Raw genomic sequence first — 20,235 nt, forward strand, 5'->3', positions numbered from 1 at the left:
AAATCTTAAGTTTACGTATTTAATAGATCTTCAGTTTTCTCTTAGTCATAATGATGACCAAGAAGTGTTCTAGTTTTTCTTTGTTTTATTTTGGTATTGAAGTAGATGGTATCTGGATCTACACGTTCCTAGGCAAGATAGTAACCTCTTCTATCTAGACTTTCCCTATCTGTTAAACAAAGATTAAAAATACATGCTCTGGGAGTTGGGCGGTAGCGCAGCTGATTAAGCACAGGCCACGCAAGCGCAAGGACCGGGATAAGGATCCCAGTTTAAGCCCTGGCTCCCCACCTGCAGGGGAGTCGCTTCACAGGCGGTGAAGCAGGTCTGCAGGTGTCTGTCTTTCCCCCTCTCTGTCTTCCCCTCCTCTCTCCATTTCTCTCTGTCCTATCTAACAACGATGACATCAGTAACAACAACAATAAAAACTAAAACAACAATGAAAAACAAGGGCAACAAAAGGGGAAATAAATATTTTTTTAAAGATTAAAAAAAAAAATACATGCTCTGGGGGCTGTTGGTAGAGCATCTGGTTGCATGCACACATTACCTACCATGTGCAAGGACTGGGGTACGAGCTCCCACTTATCACCTGCAGGGATTGGGGGGCACTCAACAAACAGTGAAGCAGATCTGCAGATCTTTCTCCATCCCCCTGTCCCCTCTCAATTTTTCTGTCTTATTAAATAAAATAGAAAGGGTGGGGGAAAAGGAAGAAATGGCCTCTGGGGGTGGTGGGTTTATAGTGTCAGCACTGAAAGCCAGCAATAACCCTAGTGGATATACCACAAGCTGTAAAAATCAAATGAGACTGTGAAAACCTTACAACTTTGTATGGGTACTTTGTTTAATATTCTATTAAGGAAGAACAATTTGCCTTAAGTGAGAACGTCTAACTAGAAAACACTTTAGAAAATATTTAAAATGTAGAAAACCCAATCCACTTCCTAAAAGCAACTATTGAAAGATGACACTACTGATGTTATCACTGTGAGGCAGAAGCTGAAAAGTGTCTCTAGTTCTATAACACGACTGGCTAAAAAAATTCTGTTCATTCATGAGATACTTGATGTCACACTCTTTCCATCCTAGTGTCACCTTCCTTTCCCTTCTCACTATGTTTTTTTTTCCCATCAAAGTCAACGATTATAATTTGAGGTTTATATTTAATGTAAGGAGTCTTGTTCTAGCAGCATTTAGTACAGACTCAAAAGGACAAGTCTTAACTGAGAAACACAGGATACCTCATTTACACAATAATTTAAGTCTCAGTGATGAAAACCGTAAGACAGCTTCTTCAAAGGACACTTAACATTGATGAATCCAGTGAAACCACTGTACTGAATATGAGATCATAAAATCTTTTATCACATCCAGCTTAACTGTTGTGTAACTTAGTGTGAGTCTTTTGAAATAATTATTCCTTTTTACTACTTGTACGGTTGTTGTACAGCCATGGCAAGAAAAAGCTGAACATCAAAATCATCAGCAGTATACCTGAAAGACAAAATAGTGTAAAATGAAAATAAAACAATCTCTAAGGAACTTTATAATCACTCCATGGTATAGTTTAAGCTTACATGCAATAATATATCTAGAGATATGTAAAGATAGTGTTTAGAATAATCAATTTTACTAATTCTTTTTTTTTAATTTATTCAGGAGAAAGATAGGAGGAGAAAGAACCAGATATCACTCTGGTACATGTGCTGCCGGGGCTTGAACTCAGAACCTCATGCGTGAGAGTCTAACGCTTTATCCTCTGCACCACCTCCCGGACCACCAATTTTACTAATTCTATATGAACTATGTAGATTTTTTAAATCTTAATATTCTCACATTATTTTTCTTGTGTCATGAATCCTGAGAAACAGTATATATTTATGGTTGGGGAGGTAATTAAGCAATAAAGGACTTGCATAGCTTTCCCCTGCAGGTGGAGACTGGTGGTTTGAATCTGGGTCTTTGTGCATGCATGGTGTGCCCCTACCAGCCCCAAATAAATAAGAAATTATGTTCTTACAAGCACCATTCAAAAGAACTAAGGAAGAAGGGAATTCAAACAAAAAAGAAAAGCCTGGAATTCATTCTGAAATGAGCAGCAAGAGTCAAGTGCTTATTGAGGATAAAAGGAATGAAAAAATAATAGAAGGCTAGCTATACTCATTCACTTATATAGTTGGGCTTAAAACATAAGACTAGAAATCAATAAATACTGATAATGTATATCAAGAAATGCATAGTATGATTATAATTCTTTATAACTTTTTGTGTAATTTTTTAATATTTCCCCTTTTGTTGCCCTTGTTTTTGTTTTTTTTTTCCTCCAGGGTTATTGCTGGAGCTCAGTTCCTGCACCATGAATCCACTGCTCCTGGAGGCCATTTTTCCCCCCTTTTGTTGCCCTTGTTGTTGTAGCCTTGTTGTGGCTATTATTGTTATTGTTGGACAGGACAGAGAAAAATGTCGAGAGGAGGGGAAGACAGGGCGAGAGAAAGACAGACACCTGCAGACCTACTTCACCGCCTATGAAGCGACTCGCCTACAGGTGGGAAGCAGGGGCTTGAACTGGGATCCTTAAGCCGGTCCTGTGCTTTGCACCACGTGCACTTAACCCGCTGCACTACACCTGACTCCCAATTTTTTGTGTAATTTTGTGTAGTTATATATATCTACTGATCCTGATAAAAATTAGCAGTAATCATTTGAGTCCCGGCTCCCCACCTGCAGGGGGGTTGCTTCACAGGTGGTGAAGCAGGTCTGCAGGTGTCTGTCTTTCTTTCCCCCTCCCTGTCTTCCCCATCCTCTCTCCATTTCTCTGTTCTATCCAACAACGATGACATCAATAACAACAATAAAAAACAAGGGCAACAAAAGGGAGTAACTATTTTTTAAAATTTTTAAAAATTAGCAGTAATCAAACTGAAAATTTAAAACTGAAGACTCATTACAGGTATATATTGTTTCATGAGGTGCTTTTCTACAAAATGACCCATAAAAACTAGTATTTTATCTGGAGCTCAGAATTTTGAGAAAAAGAAAACAGTAACAACTAATTCCTCTAACCAAAAAAAAAAAATTATTTTTTAAATAGAAATAATCACTCCTTGGGGCTGGGTGGTGGTGCACCTGGTTGAGTGCACATGTTACAATGCATGAGGACCCAGGTTCAATCCTCCAGTCCCCATCTGCAGGGAGAAAGTTTCACAAGAGGTGAATCATGTCTGCTGGTGTCTTTCTCTCTCCTCTCTATTTATTTTTGCCTCCAGGGTTATTCCTGGGGCTCAGTGCCTGCACTTCAAATCCACTGCTCCTGTGGTCTTTTTTTTTTCCTTCTGATAGGACAGAAATTGAGAGAAAGATAGACATCTATAGACCTGCTTCACCACTTGTGAAGTGACCCCTCTGCAGGTGGGCAGCCAGGGGCTCAAACTGGGATCCTTGTACGGATCCTTAGGATTCGTACTATGTGCACTTAACCTGGTGTACCACCGCCTGGCCCCTCTCTCTGTTCCTCTTTATCTCTCCCTTCCCTCTTGGCTGTCTTTATCAAATAAGTAGATAATAATTAATAATAATAATGATAATTAAATAATTGCCCTTTCTGCCATGATAAATTAGGGTGGAACCAGGTTTCAGTATCTGAAACTAACCACCCCTAAGTAGATAATTTTGTTTCACTGATTTTAAAAGATAGGTTTAAAGCACACTGCACAAAAGTATTTCAGGCTTGTTATTCATTACATTTTTTGTCACTACTATGATTTTGGAAATTTACACATTACACTGAAGTTTCATATGATATTTTGAGATACACTAGTCTTGTAATTATACTAAGTAATAACATGCTTACCTAAAGAAGGAGCCAGCCAGTATACTATAAAAAATCGAATGAATTCTTCGTCAAAACACTGGAAATGGAGTGAAAGTGCCAAAGCAGGATTAAATACAGCTCCTGTTAGACTTCCTCCTGTAATACATTTTAAGCAGAATGATACCAAACCATATGTTATATTTTCCTGTAAATGGAATTAAGGGGTTGTGACTAAATATGATTATTTTTTAAAGTATTTATCTGTTCTTATACCTTTGCCTTTCTTTACAGAATCACTTGATGTTATACAATACAAAAACAGGTTATAAATTGCTATGTACAGAAAGAAAGAAAAAGTACAAAAAACGATTCCATATATAGCATAAAATGAAAAATGAACCTGCTCTATTATATATTACATTTTTTAATAGGACAGAAAGAAATTGAGAGGGAAGGGGAGACAGAAGGATAAGGAGGAGGAGGGAGAGATCTGCAGCACTACTTGATGGCTCAGCTTTTTCCCACTCCCATCCTGGCAGATGGGGATCAGGGTCTTAAACCTGGCCCTTATGCATGATAACATGTAGGCTCAACCAGGTGCACCTCTGCCAGCTTCTTTCTCTATTATTTGTTCCTGTGATTTAATTTGATTTAATGTAATTTAATTTAATTTTACCAGACCACTGTTCAGCTCTGGCTTATGGCGGTGTGGTGGATTGAACCTGGGACTTTAGAACCTCAGGAGTCTCTGCATGACCGTTAATCTCCCCTCCCACTCTATGATTTTATAAAACATCTGACTGCCCATCTTAACATTCATCAGTTTAAATGAATGTATAATTAAAAAAACATTTTATTTATTTTTAATAACCAGAGCACTGCTCAGCTCTGGCTTATGGTGGTGCAGGGGGTTGATCCTGGGACTTTGAAGCCTTGGGCATGAAAGTCACTTTGCATAAACACTATGCTATCTACCCCCACCCAAAAAAGACCATTTTAAATGGGTACAATAACCAAGGACTTTCTTGGGCTTGAACACACCTTTATATTGAAAATGAAATATAAGATGAACCAAAGGACTTACACTGACTCCATTTTTTTTTTAAACTAGCCTAGAAAGCCTTGAAGAAGTAGCTTTGGGGCCCACAAGAGAGCTCACCTGCTTTCTCATGTGCATGACCCAGGCTAGAGTCTACCCAAAGCTTTGGTACTGTGTTATCTTTCCTTCTTTATCTCTCTGCTTCTGTTTAAAAAAAAAAAAATTTGGCTTGGAGTGGTGAAACCCCAGTGATGACCCAAAAAAAAGTGACTCTGAAGGGAATTTTATCTCAGTAAAGTTTTCTAAAAAAATACTAGTTTATGAGAGGGAGGGAGGGAGGGAAGGAGAGATAGAGAGACCAAGAGACACCAGAGCCCCGCTTGGCTTTGGCTTATGGTGGTCCTGGGAATTGAACCTGGAATGACCTCAGAACCTCAGGCAGGAGTGTCATTTGGATATGCTATCTCCCCAGTAGCAAAAAAATTTTTTTTATCTCCCCAAATATTAAGAACATGGCCATTAGTAGTCATGAATGATAGGTACAAATTATTGTCACCAGACTTTGCTGGGGCTTTGCCCAGGGTGAACTTTTTGTATTGTTTTGTCTTGTTTTTGTTTTTTCTAGCTAGAGGGTGAGAGGCAGAGTGAGAATTACACTGCAGTATCACCCTACTACTTGTGAAAATTTGCTTTTGCAGGGTGTTACTATATAGTGACTCATCCTTACCCACAGTTAAGTGTGGTCTCTACCTGCTGAGCTATCTTCCAACAAGTATATGCATTAATTCTTTTTTTTTTTTTTTATTTTTGCTTCCAGGGTTATCTCTGGGGCTCAGTGCCTGCACTACAAATCCATTGCTCCTGGAGGCTATTTCTTCCCATTTTGTTGCCCTTGTTGTTAATTGAGAGAGGAGGGAAGATAGAGAGGGGGAGAGAAAGACACCTGCAGACCACCTTTATTGCTTGTGAAGTGACCCCCTACAGGTGGGAAGCCTGGGGCTTGAACTGGGGTCCTTATGCTGGTCCTTGCACTTTGTGCCATGTGCACTTAACCCACTGCGCTACTGCTTATCAATTCTGTTAAGTAACCAGGTTTCATGGTCCAGCTTTACACACAGGATCTCTCTGACATGGGACCTAGAGTTTACAATTCTGATATGTCATAAGTAAGAAAAGGCAGAGAAGACTGGACTGCCTGCCCAGTACTCAGAGCTGTGGCTCAGCTTTTTGAGACATACCCTAAAAGTATCTTTGAGAGGATCAGCAAGATAGCTCACTTGGGTAGTGCACTGCTTTGCTATATGTGGGGCCCAGCTGCAACCCAGGTTCAAGCCCTGCCCCCACTGTAATGATTAACAAAATTGTAAGATAATGATAAAATTCCATACAGTTCCCTTCACCAGATTTCCATATCCCAGCCCCTCCATTGGAAGCTTCCCTATTGTTTATCCCTCTGGAATCTGCCTCTATCTAAAAAAAAAAAAAAAAAAAAAGAAAGGAAGAAAAGAATGAAGGAAGGAAGAAAAAAGAAAGAGTATCCTACAGATAGTGTCATTTTGGTTGCTCTCACATTTAGAAGTTTGGACACAGAAATCTGCCTCAGACTCAGCCCTAGCGCTAGATCTGAGATCTTCATAAATTATCACTAACACTGACCACTATAACTATTATGGCTAATTATCTTCATACCAAGTAGTAGAACTGGAAATTCAATGGCTTTTTATACGTCTTCATGTTTGACACATTGAAAAATACTGAAGTTGTGTTGAGATAATTCAAAGAATTAGGCTTACTTCATTCCCTTGGCACCACCATAATTCACAGCTGAGCTCTAGTTGAAAAAAAATCTAAGATTTAGGTTCATGGGGCTGGGTGGTGGCACACCTAGTTGAGTGCACATGCTACAGTGCACAAGGACCTGAGTTCAAGCCCCTGGTCCCCACCACAAGTGGTGAAGCAGGGCTTCATGTGTCTATCTCCCCCTTCCTCTCAATTTATGGCTGTCTCTATCCATTAAATAAAGATAATACATTTTTTAAAAAGGAGTAGGTTCACTCAGTACTATGCTGTTCTAGTAGATCAGCTTCACAGCATGCTTCATCTTTATGCCATAGTAACTTTAAGACTTACTCTTAGGGGCTGGGTGGTGGTGCACCTGGTTGAGCGCACATATTACAGTGCTCAAGGACCCAGGTTCAAGTCCCTGGTCCCCACCTGCATGGGGAAAGCTTTGCGAGTGGTGAAGCAGTGCTGCGGGTGTCTCTCTGTCTCTCTCCCTCTCTATCACCCCCTTCCCTCTTGATTTCTGGCTGTCTCTATCCAATAAATAAATAAAGATAATTTTAAAAAAGAAAAAAAGACTTATTCTTGAACAGTCAAATTTTGAAATGTTAAGCCTGCAACTACCAAGAACCCAGATAATTAGTTGGTAGATAGTTATTTCAATTTAATTATACACCTACACAAAAACCAAGTTCTTATTTACTACACTTTATGAAAAGAAAGACAAGGACTCACTATTTACTGTAATATGTGCTTTGAAAATAAGGAAACCTGTACTTCACCTTAGGCAGTTAACAGTAAAGGACTAAATTATAGGCCTGGGGAAGTAAAGGACTAAATTATAGGCCTGGGGAGATAGCACACTGGTTATACAAAAAAGATTTTTTTTTTTGTGGTTATTATTGTTGTTATTGAGTTGTTGGATAGGACAGAGAGGAGGGGAAGACAGAAGGGAAGAGAAAGATAGACAGCTGCAGACCTGCTTCACCACTTGTGAAGTGACCCCCTTGCAGGTGGGGATCCGGGGGCTCGAACTGGGATCCTTACTGGGTCAAATGTGTGTTTGAGTATGGATGGTTGACCTCCCGGAAGCTCGTCTATCAGACTCCCCTTAGCTTGCCAGCCTTGTAGTCAAGCGAGATGTGTCCAGAGTACCCAGGGGAATTCCAATCTTCCTATCAGCCTTGCCGCATCACCCCACCCCTCCTCCCTCTGGTGGGCTTTGCCTTCCTTAAATTTCTATTTCCCCGTTCCTGCATCACCATCCATACCTTCTCATTGCCTTGCTCTCTTTTCCCTTATAAGGAGATATTGGTCTCATTGGCCAGCTTGGCCACTTCCCCTGCACAGCTACCCCTTTATAAACTTGTAACTGCGTCAATAAAAGGTCCTGTCCACGGTACCCTAAGGAGGTTTGTGTATCGTATGCCACCACAGTACACTGGAAGACCCCTTAGTGAACTCGCTCCTGCCTCTGCTAGCCCGAGGTTACTCCCGCTCTATCTGTCTCCTGGTGGCCAACAGGCCAGACATAGAAGTGGGAGCCAGGCTGGCTCATTCCCCCAACATTAAGCCAGTCCTTGTGCTTTGCGCCATATGCACTTAACCTGCTGCGCTACTGCCGACCCCCCCAAAAGACTTTCCATACCTGATATGCCAATGTCCCAGGTTCCATTAAAAACAAAGAACTGGGCCAAGTGGGGAGCCAGGTGGTGCCACAACGGGTTATGCGCGAAAGGCAAGGACTGGCTTAATGATCCCAGTTCCAGCCACCAGCTCCCCATCTGCGAGGGGATCGCATCACAAGTGGTGAAGCAGGTCTTCAGGTGTCTTTCTCTCCCCCTCTGTCTTCCCCTCCCCCTCTGTCTTCCCCTCCTCTCTCAGTTTCTTTGTCATATCCAGCAATAACAACAGTGATGATAAACAAGGGCAACAAAAGGGGAAAAAAAAAACTGGGCCAGATGATGGTGCACCTGGTTGAGTGCAGATGTTACAGTGTGCAAGGACACCCTTTTGTCATCCTTGTTTTTTTTTTAATTTTTTACATTTTTATTTATTTTCCCTTTTGTTGTCCTTGTTTTTTATTGTCATTGTAGTTATTATTGCTGTTGTTGATGTCGTCGTTGTTGGATAGGACAGAGAGAAATCAAGAGGAGGGGAAGACAGAGGGGGAGAGAAAGACACTGCACAACTGCTTCAACGCCTGTGAAGCGACTCCCCTGCAGGTGGGGAGCAGGGGGCTCGAACCTGGATCCTTACACTTCCTGCCACGTGCGCTTAACCCTCTGCACTACCGCCTGACTCCCACCCTTGTTTTATTGTAGTTATTATTGTTGTTATTGATGTCATCGTTGCTGGATAGGATAGAGAGAAATGGAGAGAGAATGGGGAAGACAGAGAGGGGGAGAGAAAGATAGATGCCTGCAGACCTACTTCACTGCCTGTGAAGCGACTCACCTGCAAGTGGGGAGCCGGGAGTTCAAACGGGATCCTTATGCTTTGTGCCATGTGCACTTAACCCGCTGCACTACCGCCCAACTCCCCAAAGCAAAATACTTTTAATTAAGTTTAAGCACTTAATAGCATCTAAAAAACTCAAACTAAAAAATTCCTTTTTATTAATTCTGTTCAGTGTGCCTTTGTAGAAGTGACTCTTCAATATGAACTGACTGTACAACACCAGTGATGCTTTGACGTGAATAGTGACGTTGTAGTTTAGGTTCAGACCTCAGTAAAACCATCTGATGCCACTGTTGGCTCTCTTGGAACAATTTCCTGACTAAGTCAGCTAGTCTAGAGTGGGCAATGAGAGGCTAAGTGGAGGACTACAGGGCATCTTAGATAACAGTTCACACCAACTGCTGGACACACTGAATAAGGGCTACTTTCGTTCTTCTAGCCACATCAACTGCCCAGTTATATGACTTCAAAGAAATTTCCTAAATAACCAACAAAGCCATGAAAACAATACATGGTTGTTTCAAGACCTGGAGTACTTTTCTCCAGCGGTTAGATAATACAGAAATTTGTACTTCTTAATGAAAGCATGTATCTTTGTTGTCTTAGACTGGATGGTTTTTTGTTGTAGGGGGCTATCCTATACTATGTATTTAGAAATATCTTTGGCTATTTTCCAATAGACAGGAGTAGTACATCCTTTTCCCCCCACTTAACAACCAAAACTGTCTTCAGACTTTGACAACTAGCCCCTAGGGTAGGAAATCATTCCCTGTGGGAAACCACTGCCCTAGAGAAACACTGATATATGTGTGAGAGTAGACACATAACAAGCTTACTTTATTACAATGGAAAAGAACTGAGAAAAAAAACAAGTTTCTATTCATAACAAGATAACTAAAAATTATATAGGTAATTAAAATACCATGTATGTATATATGGCAGAAAAAAGAAATAGCTAATTGTGTTAATTTGCAATATCATTCAGTATTTTGAAATAACAAAAGAAATCTTTTTCCTAATATAGATGTGGTTGAAGACATCTGGTCACTGAACCACCACCAAAAACAAACCAGAGGGAGTCAGGCAGTAGTACAGCAGGTTAAGTGTAGGTGGTGCAAAGCGCAAGGACCATCTTAAAGATCGCGGTTCCAGTCCCCAGCTCCCCACCTGCAGGGGAGTCACTTCACAATCGGTGAAGCAGGTCTGCAGGTGTCTTTCTTTTCCTCTCTGTCTTCCCCTCCTCTCTCCATTTCTGTGTCCTATCCAACAATGACGACATCAATAACAACAATAATAACTACAACAACAATAAAAAAATGAGGGCAACAAAAGGAAATAAATAAATATTAAAATAAAATTTAAAAAAAGACTCAGGAGTTGGGCAGTAGCACGGCAGGTTAAGCGCAGGTGGCAAAAAGCGCAAGGACTGGCATAAGGATCCTGGTTCAAGCCCCTGGCTCCCCACCTGAGGGGAGTCCTTCACAGGTGGTGAAGCAGGTCTACAGGTGTTTTTCTTTCTCTCCCCCTCCTCTCTCCATTTCTCTCTGTCCTATCCAACAACAACAATAACTACAACAACAATAAAACAAGGGTAATAAAAGGGAAAATAAATTTAAAAATTTTTTAAAAAGACTCTCATACTTGAGATTCTGAGGTCCCAGGTTCAATCCCCAGCACAGTAAGCCAGAGCTGACCAGTACCCTGCTCTCTTTCTCTGCATCTCTCTTTCATTAAAAATAAATAGAGGGAGTTGGGCGGTAACACAGGAGGTTAGGCACACATGGTGCAAAACGCAAGGACATTCATAAGGATCCCAGTTCGAGCCCCCAGCTCCCCACCTGCAGGGGAGTCAATTCACAAGCAGTGAAGCCGGTCTGCGGTGTCCTTCTCTACCCCTCTCTGCCTTCCCCATCTCTCTGGATTTCTCTCTGTCCTATCCAACAATGACGACATCAATAACAACAACAATAAAACAAGGGCAACAAAAGGGAATGAATAAATATTAAAAAATAAATAAGTAGATAAAATATATGGGATAGTCAATGCTAGCAAAATAACTCACTTGGGTAGTGTGCCATGTGTACAACTCAGGTTTAAGCCCAGCCTCTACTGCATTGGAGGAAGCTGTGGTTTCTTCCTCTTTGTTTCTGTCTCTCTATCTGAAAAAGTAAGCCTGGAGTGGTGAAGCCCTGGCAACGACACACACACAAAACAACAACAAAAAATATACATATATCCAAAAAATGTCATTTCTATGTGATTTTTTAAAAGTATATGTGACAACTTACTCATTCTAAAAATACTTATCTGCAGGGGCCAGGTGGTGGCACACCTGGTTGAGCGTACATGTTACAGTGCTCAAGGACCCGTGTTCAAGTCCCCGGTCCACATCTGCAAGGGGAAAGCTTTGAGAGTGGTGAAGCAGGGCTGCAGGTGTCTCTCTCTGTCTCTCCCTTCCTATCACCCCCTTCTCTTTCAGTTTCTGGCTGTCTCTATCCAGTAAATAAATAAAGATTAAAAAATTAAAAAAAAACTTATTTGCAAAAGTGTACTTGGTAGACAGAGTACATATGTTACAGTGTGCAAAGACCTGGGGGTTCAGTCCCCTGGTTCTCACCTGTAGGGGGGAAGCTTCACAAGCTGTGAAGCTGTGCTGCAGATAGCTCTTTTTGTTTCTATTTCCCCTTCCCCTCTCAAATAAATAAGTAAAAGTAAAACTAAAAATACTGAGTTTTTATTTTGTACAAGGCGATGAGACACCAGGTTAAATTCTAGTTATACATTCTAATGACCAAAAGAGTTTTAATCTCTGTACTCAAAATCTACCCTCTGGTGGAGGAAGACATAAAGCAGAAAATATAGAAAAATGTTACAAAGGAGAGGAACAGAGTGTTGTGACAAGGACAACTTAGATGTGTAAAATAACATATTTTCATTAATTAAATGAAAAACAACAGTTTAAAAGTAATTTATTTTTTTGTTGTCACTGGGTTTCACTACTCTGAGCTGTTTTTTAGATAGGAAAGGGAAAGACCAAAGCAGGAAAGCTTTCTGGTTTGAACCTGGGTTATGTGCATGACATATCAAGTCTACTTGCTGGCTCCTTAAAAGTAATTTTACAGGGGGTCAGAGCATGGCACATCCAGACCCATTACCATGCATAAGGACCCATGTTTGAGCTTTTGCTTCCCACTTGCAGGGGGGACACTTCATGAGCAGTGAAGCAGGTCTGCAGGTGTCTCTCTTCTTATCTCCCCCTCCCCTCTCAATCTCTCTTTTACCTATCAAATAAAATAAGAGAGGGAAAAAAAGAAAAGAAAAACAAACAAAAAGTGGCTGTCGGGAGCAGTGGATTCTTAGTGCCACCACCAAGCCCAGAGATAACCCTGGTGGCAATAAAAACAAACAAAAAATAATTTTATAGCTCTGCTATGTTAGTAAACCACACAGTTGTGTTTGTTTTTGCCACCAGGATTGTGGTTAGGGCTCAATGCCTGCACAACTCTACCTTTCCGGGTGATTTTTTTTCCCTTTCTTTTTGAAAGAGGGAGAGACAGAGCAGACACCCCAGCAGCACCACTCCATTGCTGGTGAAGCTTCTCCCCTACAGATAGGGACTAGGAGATTGAACCCAGATCTTCTGATATAGTAATGCTTTACTGGGTGATATATCATCTGGCCCCATCACAAAATTTTTTAAAACTTTACTTGCAAAGTTAACAAATGTATGTGTGGTAATGACTTCAGTGAGCTCGAGATGCACATCCAAGTACAGGGTTCTGAATCACTAAGTGCATAGTGGTCCACTAACCACTTGAACAGACACATGGGCATTGATGTCATCAAAAGAGTGATGCTCTAACCTTAAAATACATAATTAGTATTTGGATGTGACCTATATTGGTGACTTCTGAATACTCTCATCTCCTAGCATGGAATTTTGTCCAATGTACGAATAGAATCTTAGCAGGTTAATAACAACAAAAGACACAAATTAATATGTAATGATGACTTTTCTACTGCACTTCTTTTGTTTAGCCTTAAATTCTTTCCTGTAAATTTCATTTCTGCTCAGTAAGACAGAAGCTCAGCTAATCCCATGACAGTTCATTTTACCTGAACAACCTACTCCAAAGTTACGACCTTGAAGGTGCTCAAAACAGACCCTAATAAAATAGACAAAAAGATTCTCAGACTTAAGTCTGAAGACACCCTGTTCTGGAATGTGAATCATTTGAAGTTGAAAGGAATGGAGGCTCTGGAGAAGCTATTACCTTTCACCTAGACCTATTCCCCTACTCCTAATACAAGAAGCAATAACTGCTCCCTTTTTAATGACTAAGAAGAATGGAGTTATGAGGTTAGCATGCAGGTGTGGGTTTGTCTATCTCTGAGAAACACATACCTAAGGTTAAGTCATCCTCTCCTTAAATTCATTTTTTCCCCTCTGTCAATCTTTTTTTTTCTTTTTCTTTTTTATATCAGACTGTACTGCTCAACTCTGGCTATTATGGTGGTGTTTCAGGATTGAACCTGAAACCTCAGAGCCTCAGGCATAAAGACTTTTGTTGGTGGTGGTTTTTTTGTTTGTTTGTTTGTTTTAAGATACAGGCATTGAAGATGTTGAGATGAGGCTGCTCACAGCTGATAGAATAGGGAAGGAATTACTAGAGCAGTGAGCCTCAATGTTCTGTCTGTATTAGAAGCATTTTGTTTTAATTCTCATGTAATTGTACAACAGTTGTCCCCTTGGCTTATTTTACTTAGTGTTTCAAAGTTCATCCAGGCCAGAGTATGTATCAAAATTTCATTCCCTCAAATGAAAGAATAACATTGAATTTCATGTGTTATGACTTTGTTACTTTTGAGGAACACACTATAGAAACAACGATCATGAAGTGAATATGACCTTTAGTGTTAGTTTGAATCATGGTTCTAGCATATTCTGGCTGTGTGACCTTGAACAAATCATTTCACTTTTCTGAACCTCCTTTTATTTCCAATAGGAATAATGTAGTCATTAGTGGGCTAAGGGTTACCTAAATTGACTCATAACTTTTATCTGTGCTCAACATACTACCCAAAGAATATTCTTATCTCCTTTATATTGGCAGGAAAGGGAGATCATAAAAAATGATCAATTTCTATAATAGAGAAAAACTGTAGCTTTCTATTAGGCTCTGCTTCTGTAAATAGTCTTTAGTGCTATCCAGCGCTGTACCCATTAGCCACTCCTGCCGACTGAGCACCTGAAATGTGACAGCTCTGGCTGAGGAGCTGAGTGTTTAATTTTAGTTAATTTAAACCTAAGCCACATGTGACTATGGCTATAGAATTGGCTGGTGCATGAGTATGCTAAAGTAGTGGTTCTCAACTCTTGGTTTCACTTTGGGATTCCCTAGGGAATGCTAAATATACCAGTGTCCAGAGTTGTTAAATCTTCATATCTGCACCCAGAGACAGGTCTGTTTAAAATGCTCGTAGGAGGGCAGGTGGTAGTACACTCATTGGTAGAACACTCATTATCACACATGAGGGTACAGATTCAAGTACTCAGTTGCGGGGGAGGGAGCAGCTTCACAAGTGGTGGAGCAATGCTGCTGGTGTCTCACTCCTCTGTTTCTCTCTACCCATTTTTCTGCCTCTTGCATTCTACTAAAAAGGGAGGGGGGAAAGGCTATTAGGAATGGTGGAGTTGTGCAACACTGAACTCCAGTAATAATAATGGTGGCAAAATGAATAATTAATTAAAATGCTTCTAATGCAGAGAAAACATTGAGACCCACTGCTAGTAGTTCCTTTCCTATTTTCTAATCAGCAGCTTCATTTCATCATCTTCAGTGTCTTATATTTTAATGGTTCGTCTCAATTTTCTGATAATTATAACTTCAAGTATTATTTTGCTTCTCTTCTTAAAAATCAGATATAAGCTAATAGTATATACACTGATTGAAAGCATAAAAATAGAAAGGATATCAACTTTAGCATGATCAAGAGAGGGAGAAGGGACATGAGTGCAGAAAGATCTAGTTATATATAGCATTGTATTTAAAACATTTTCTTATTCTACTTAGAAAATATGTAATACCCACTGCATGTGACCTCTGTCAAAGCATGTGTGTAGGGAAGATACTCAGTAGAGGTCAGGGAGATAGCACCAGCAGTTATGCAACAGATTTTTATGTCTGAGGCACCAGAGGTCTACCCTCAGCACCACTATAAGCCAACGCTGAGGGGTGCTCTGGTTACCCAAAATAAATAACATTATCAAGAGTTAAATTTTTTTAAGCAGCTTTAATTTTAAGCAAGATTTCATTATAAAATGTATCTTTTGGACAGGGGAAGCAGTACAAAGGTTTTAAAGAGGCTTTGATGCCTTGGGAGTCTGGCGGTAGCACAGTGGGTTAAGCACATGTTGGCGCCAAGTACAAGGACCAGCATAGGGATCCCGGTTCAAGCCCCCGGCTCCCCACTTGTAGATTTTTCTCTGTCCTATCCAACAATGACGACATCAACAATAACAACAATAACTACAACAATAAAACAATAAGGGCAACAAAAGGGAATAAATAAATATATAAAAAAAAGACTGTGATGCCAGAAGTTCCAGTGTCCCAGGCTCAATACTCTGCACCACCATAAGCTAGAATTGAGCGTGCTCTAGTTAAAAAAAAAAAAAAAAGTGGGGAGTCGGGCTGTAGCGCAGCGGGTTAAGCGCAGGTGGCGCAAAGCACAAGGACGGACATAAGGATCCCGGTTCGAACCCGGGCTCCCCACCTGCAGGGGAGTCGCTTCACAGGCGGTGAAGCAGGTCTGCAGGTGTCTGTCTTTTCTCTCCTCCTCTCTGTCTTCCCCTCCTCTCTCCATTTCTCTCTGTCCTATCCAACAACGACAACAACAATAATAACTACAACAATAAAACAACAAGGGCAACAAAAGGGAATAAATAAATAAAATAAATATTTTTTTTAAAAAAAGTTTTTTCCTTTTTTAATAAAGGGGTGAGGCAGTTGGCGCACTGGGATAAGCGCACATAGTACTAAGCATAAGAACACTCACAAGGATCCGGGTTACAGCCCTCCCACTTCCCACCAGCAGGGGGGGACACTTCATGAGCAGTGGAGCGGGTCTGCGGGTGTCTGTCTTTCTCTCATCCTGTCTCCCCCTCCTCTCTCAATTTCTCTCTGTCCTATCATTAAAAAAAAAAAAAAAGCTGCCAGGAGCGGTGGCTTTGCGCGCTTAATCCAGTGTGCCACCCCCACCCCGCCCCCAGCTTCCTTCATGTAGTAACAGGGGCTCCAACCTGCGTTGTACACATGGCAAAGTTGCCACTATCCAAGTGAGTTATTTCACTAGCCAAAAACACATCTTTAAAAATAAAATTTCTCGGGAGTCGGTCGGTAGCGCAGTGGGTTAAGCTCATGTGGCGCAAAGCACAAGGACCAGAATAGGATCCCGGTTCGAGCCCCTGGCTCCCCACCTGCAGGGGAGTCGCTTCACAGGTGGTGAAGCAGGTCTGCAGGTGTCTTTCTCCCCTACTCTCTCCATTTCTCTCTGTCCTATCTAACAACCACAACATCAACAACAACAATAATAACTACAACAACAATGAAAAACAAGGGCAACAAAAGGGAGAATAATTTTTTTTTTAAAGTCTTTAAAAAAATAAAACTTCTCGAGTAACCGTTTGAGATTTCGTTTATAACTTAAAATGAACGAATCAGGGAATAAGGAATTGTTTTTAGTAATTTTGTAGAAAAAGAGCCACAAAGACTGGGCAGTACAGAATTTCTCCCCACTCCTACCAGCCAATCGTGTAGCTTGTGCTTTAGATTATTTGATAGCAGCAACTTTTAAAACCCAGGATCATTTTTCAGGAAGGTGCCAGAAAGCTTATACACCCGGTTGACATGAGGAGAGAGCCGATCGGTTGACGTTTCCTCTGCCACTGAAACAATCCCTTTTGCAGGACATATGAGCCCTTGGCATAGCTCGGAGGATCTCACTTTCGGACCTGAGGTGGCTTCGTCTCTCTGGGTGTTAACAGAAGCACTGAGTGGGGGCTTGCTGTCCCAGTTAGCCAGCTCTGGGGAGTGGGGCTCCAAAAGGGTGGTACCCGGGAGACCCCCACTGACATCGCAGAGATATGTGTATGGTGTGTGTGTGTGTGTGTGTGTGTGTGTGTGTGTGTGTGTGTGTGTGTGTGTGTGTGTGTGTGTGTGTGTGCGCGCGCGCGCGCGCGCGTGCGCGCGCGCGTAAATGCAAAATCCTCACAGCGCCCAGGTGGCAGCCCGAGTTTGTCAGTGGGAGGGACAAACCTGCATAGACCAAGAAGGTGATGAGAGCTGCCAGCAGGTGGATTCGAAGCTTGGTCCTGACCTCCTGGAAGTGCAGCAGGGCGCTGTGAAAGATGAAGGAGCAGAGCGCCTCGGCGATGACCGCCTTGGACAAGTCCACCTGGATGGGGTTCCTGCAGACGAAGCTCCGGCCGCCGTCGTGGTACTTGGTCAGCCCCAGACCCCACAGGGCGCCCATGCAGAAGCGGCCGCCCAGGGCGCCCAGAAGCTGAGCCAGCAGCCGCGCTGCGCCCATCTCGGCAGACATGCCCCCCAGCAGCATCTGCATGAGCACACTGCACGGGTTGCTGGCTGTGCCCACCAGCGTCAGCCCGTGCAGCAGCGAGAAGAAGTAGACGAGTATGAGCGGCCAGGTGGGGTGCAGCAGCTCCTGCTCGCCCAGCAGCTGCAGCTCGTGGGTGCAGCAGCAGAGCTGCCAGGTAGCCAGCAGCTCCAGCACGAAGGCGTGGACCAGTGGCCGCTGCAGCTGCTTCCGGGCCAGCACCCGCGCCGCCCCCGCCAGCAGCACGGCGGCCAGCAGCAGCCCCAGAGACGTGCAGGTGTCCTGCACCTCGGGCCACAGTCCCCGCTGCGCCATGGCGCCCCGCTCCCGGCGCCTCGCCGCCGCCAGCTTCTCTGAGTCCCAAGTCCGGGACCCGCCCTCCTCACGCCCCGGGGCGGGCCGACGGGGCGCCTCCCCCTCCCCGACTCTCCGCTCGGGTGTCGGGGCCGCGGCCGGGGAGGGGGCGGCGATGGAGGCGCGGAGCGGCTGCTGGGCGCCGCTGGAGGGGCCAACGGTCAGCCCGCCCTTAGGCTCTCGGCCTCGCCGCCTGCGGGGCTGGGGCGGGCGGTGGGAGGGAACACAGCGCATGCGCCGACCCTCCGCGACCCTCGACCCCTGACCTCGGCCCGACCTGGTCTCAGAGCCGGGAGCCGCTGAGGGCCGCTAGGGAGTGGGTACGCGGGGATCTCTGCTACCCCTCTCGGAAAGCTGCGACCCGTTGGAGGGGACTCGCACACAGTACCAAGTGAAAGGACCCACGCAATGATCCCTGTTCCAGCTCCTGGGTTCCCCACCTGCAGGGAGGGTTGCTTCACAGTGAAGCAGTTCTGCAGGTGTCTTTCTCCCTATCATCCCTTCCTCTTTCAATTTCTCTCTGTCCTATGCAAAAAAAAAAAAAAAAAGTCCTTCAGGAGCAGTGGATTCGTGAGAGAGAAGTGCAGGTTAGAGAAAGATAGACAGTAGGGCCGGGTGGTGGCGCACCTGGTTGAGCGCACATGTTGCAGTGTGTAAGGACTCGGGTTCAAGCCCCCAGTCCCGACTTGCAGGGGCAAAGCTTCACAAGTGGCGAACCAGTGCTGTAGGTCTGTGTCTCAGTGCTATGTGTCTCCCACCTCCCGCCCTCTCAATTTCTGGATGGTTATACACAATAAATAAAGATAATAAAAAAAATTAAAATGACATAGACACCTGCAGATCCCTCTTGCAGGTGGGGAGCAGGGACTAATAGTAATATGTATGCTTAACGGGTGCACCAATTCCCAGTTCCATGGATTTAGAACTTCTTTTCTTTTTTAAATTAGTTTTTATTTTTTTATTATCTTATTTACTTATTGAATAGAGACTGTCAGAAATCAAGAGGGAAGAGAGACAGAGAGACACCTGCAGCACTGCTTTACCACTGGCCAAGATTTCTCCCTGCAGGTGGGGACTGGCAGCTCGAACCCAAATCCTGCATTGTAAGGTGCTTTCAACCAGGTGCTCTACCACCCAGGCCCTACCCCCCCTCCCCCGTTTTAAAATCTCTACCCTAAATGCTAAACACAAAACATTCTGAGGCACCAAAGGTTACAGGTTCAATCCCCAGCACCACCAGAAGCTGGTGTTTTGCAGTATTCTAATAAAATAACCACAATAATGAAAATATCAGATGAGACAAGAAGCAGGAGCTGTGAGCTATGTGAAAGAGACAGTAATTAATGGGGAGTAGTAGCAGTAAAAAATGAAAACTAAGTTCCTACAGTGTTATTTTCCCCATTATCACTAGCTAACATAACTATGACTAATGTTTCCCAGAACACTCATCTTCTGAGGACCCAGTGCCTCACAAGATGGACCTTGCTCTCCCACAGAAGCAGCCTCTACGAAGCCAACCTTTGCCCTTGTGCAGTGCCTGTAGGACCTGTGGCAAGAGGATCTAGAAGTAAATACTAGGCAGGATGAAGGGGCTGCAGTTTCCTGGTGTTTGTTTTGTGCTTTTTTTTTTTTTTTAAGGGTTAGAGTCTCTTTTATTTCTTTATTACTAGATAACAACAGAGAGAAATTGAGAGGGGAGGGGGGAATAGAGAGACAGATAGATACTTGCAGTCCTGCTTCACCACTTGAGAACCCCTGCTTCACCCTGCAAGTGGTGGCCAGGGGTTTGAACGTGGGTCCTTGAGTACTGTAAAGTGTACACTTACCCAGGTGGTCTGGTTTATGCTTTGTTATGTAGTTATACAATGTGTCAGTGCCTTCTCCAACAAGATAGTATTTGAGCAGAAATCTGTAGAAGTCTGGGAGCAACCCATGAAGTTATCTAGGAGAGACTTTCAGGAGGTGGGGTAGGGGGAGAGGGAGAGAGGAACACAGGCAGACAGAACACAGCAAGTAAGTCAGAGGGCTTGAGGTTCTCTGGGTGTCAGGTGCCCATCTGGGATACCAAATGAGCTGAATGCCAGTCTGGAATGACAATTGAAAGCTGTTATCTAGGGAATATTGCTCAGTGAGCCCACTAGAAGGTACTTGCATTATAACACCCACA

General features: G+C 43.1%; 2 protein-coding genes across 4 annotated transcripts in view; one reads left to right on the top strand and one right to left on the bottom strand.

Moving 5' to 3' along the window:
• Nucleotides 1–20,235, top strand: part of CLNS1A (chloride nucleotide-sensitive channel 1A) — a 59,791-nt gene that overhangs the window by 27,446 nt on the left and 12,110 nt on the right. Inside the window, exon 7 of one of the 3 annotated variants that reach the window (XM_060176702.1) lies at nucleotides 16,973–17,273. The exons of 1 other annotated variant lie outside the window; for it this stretch is intronic. The gene's annotated coding sequence lies outside the window, so the exon portion shown is untranslated. Of the gene's footprint in view, nucleotides 1–10,119; nucleotides 10,316–16,972; nucleotides 17,274–20,235 lie in introns of those variants that run through there. One more of the 3 variants, XM_060176701.1, reaches the window with a different exon arrangement.
• On the bottom strand, nucleotides 1,147–18,567 carry AQP11 (aquaporin 11). Its single transcript, XM_007529712.3, has 3 exons — nucleotides 17,414–18,567; nucleotides 3,854–3,970; nucleotides 1,147–1,497 (listed from the first exon to the last, which is right to left on the bottom strand). Exons 1-3 carry the CDS (start codon nucleotides 18,300–18,302, stop codon nucleotides 1,418–1,420), a joined length of 1,086 nt encoding a protein of 361 aa, XP_007529774.1. The 5' UTR covers nucleotides 18,303–18,567; the 3' UTR covers nucleotides 1,147–1,417.

The sequence above is a fragment of the Erinaceus europaeus genome, chromosome 17 (genome assembly GCF_950295315.1).
Source record: "Erinaceus europaeus chromosome 17, mEriEur2.1, whole genome shotgun sequence".
Classification (NCBI taxonomy): domain Eukaryota; kingdom Metazoa; phylum Chordata; class Mammalia; order Eulipotyphla; family Erinaceidae; genus Erinaceus; species Erinaceus europaeus.

What these genes read in the sequence shown, in the direction of transcription:
- AQP11 (XM_007529712.3), bottom strand. Translation starts at nt 18,302, where the DNA reads ATGCGCTGTGTTCCCTCCCACCGCCCGCCCCAGCCCCGCAGGCGGCGA. An exon ending in CACCTTCTTGGTCTATGCAG is followed by an intron (nt 3,971 to 17,413) that starts GTTTGTCCCTCC and finishes AATGTATTACAG; the next exon opens with GAGGAAGTCTAACAGGAGCT. An exon ending in CTGGCTGGCTCCTTCTTTAG is followed by an intron (nt 1,498 to 3,853) that starts GTAAGCATGTTA and finishes TTTGTCTTTCAG; the next exon opens with GTATACTGCTGATGATTTTG.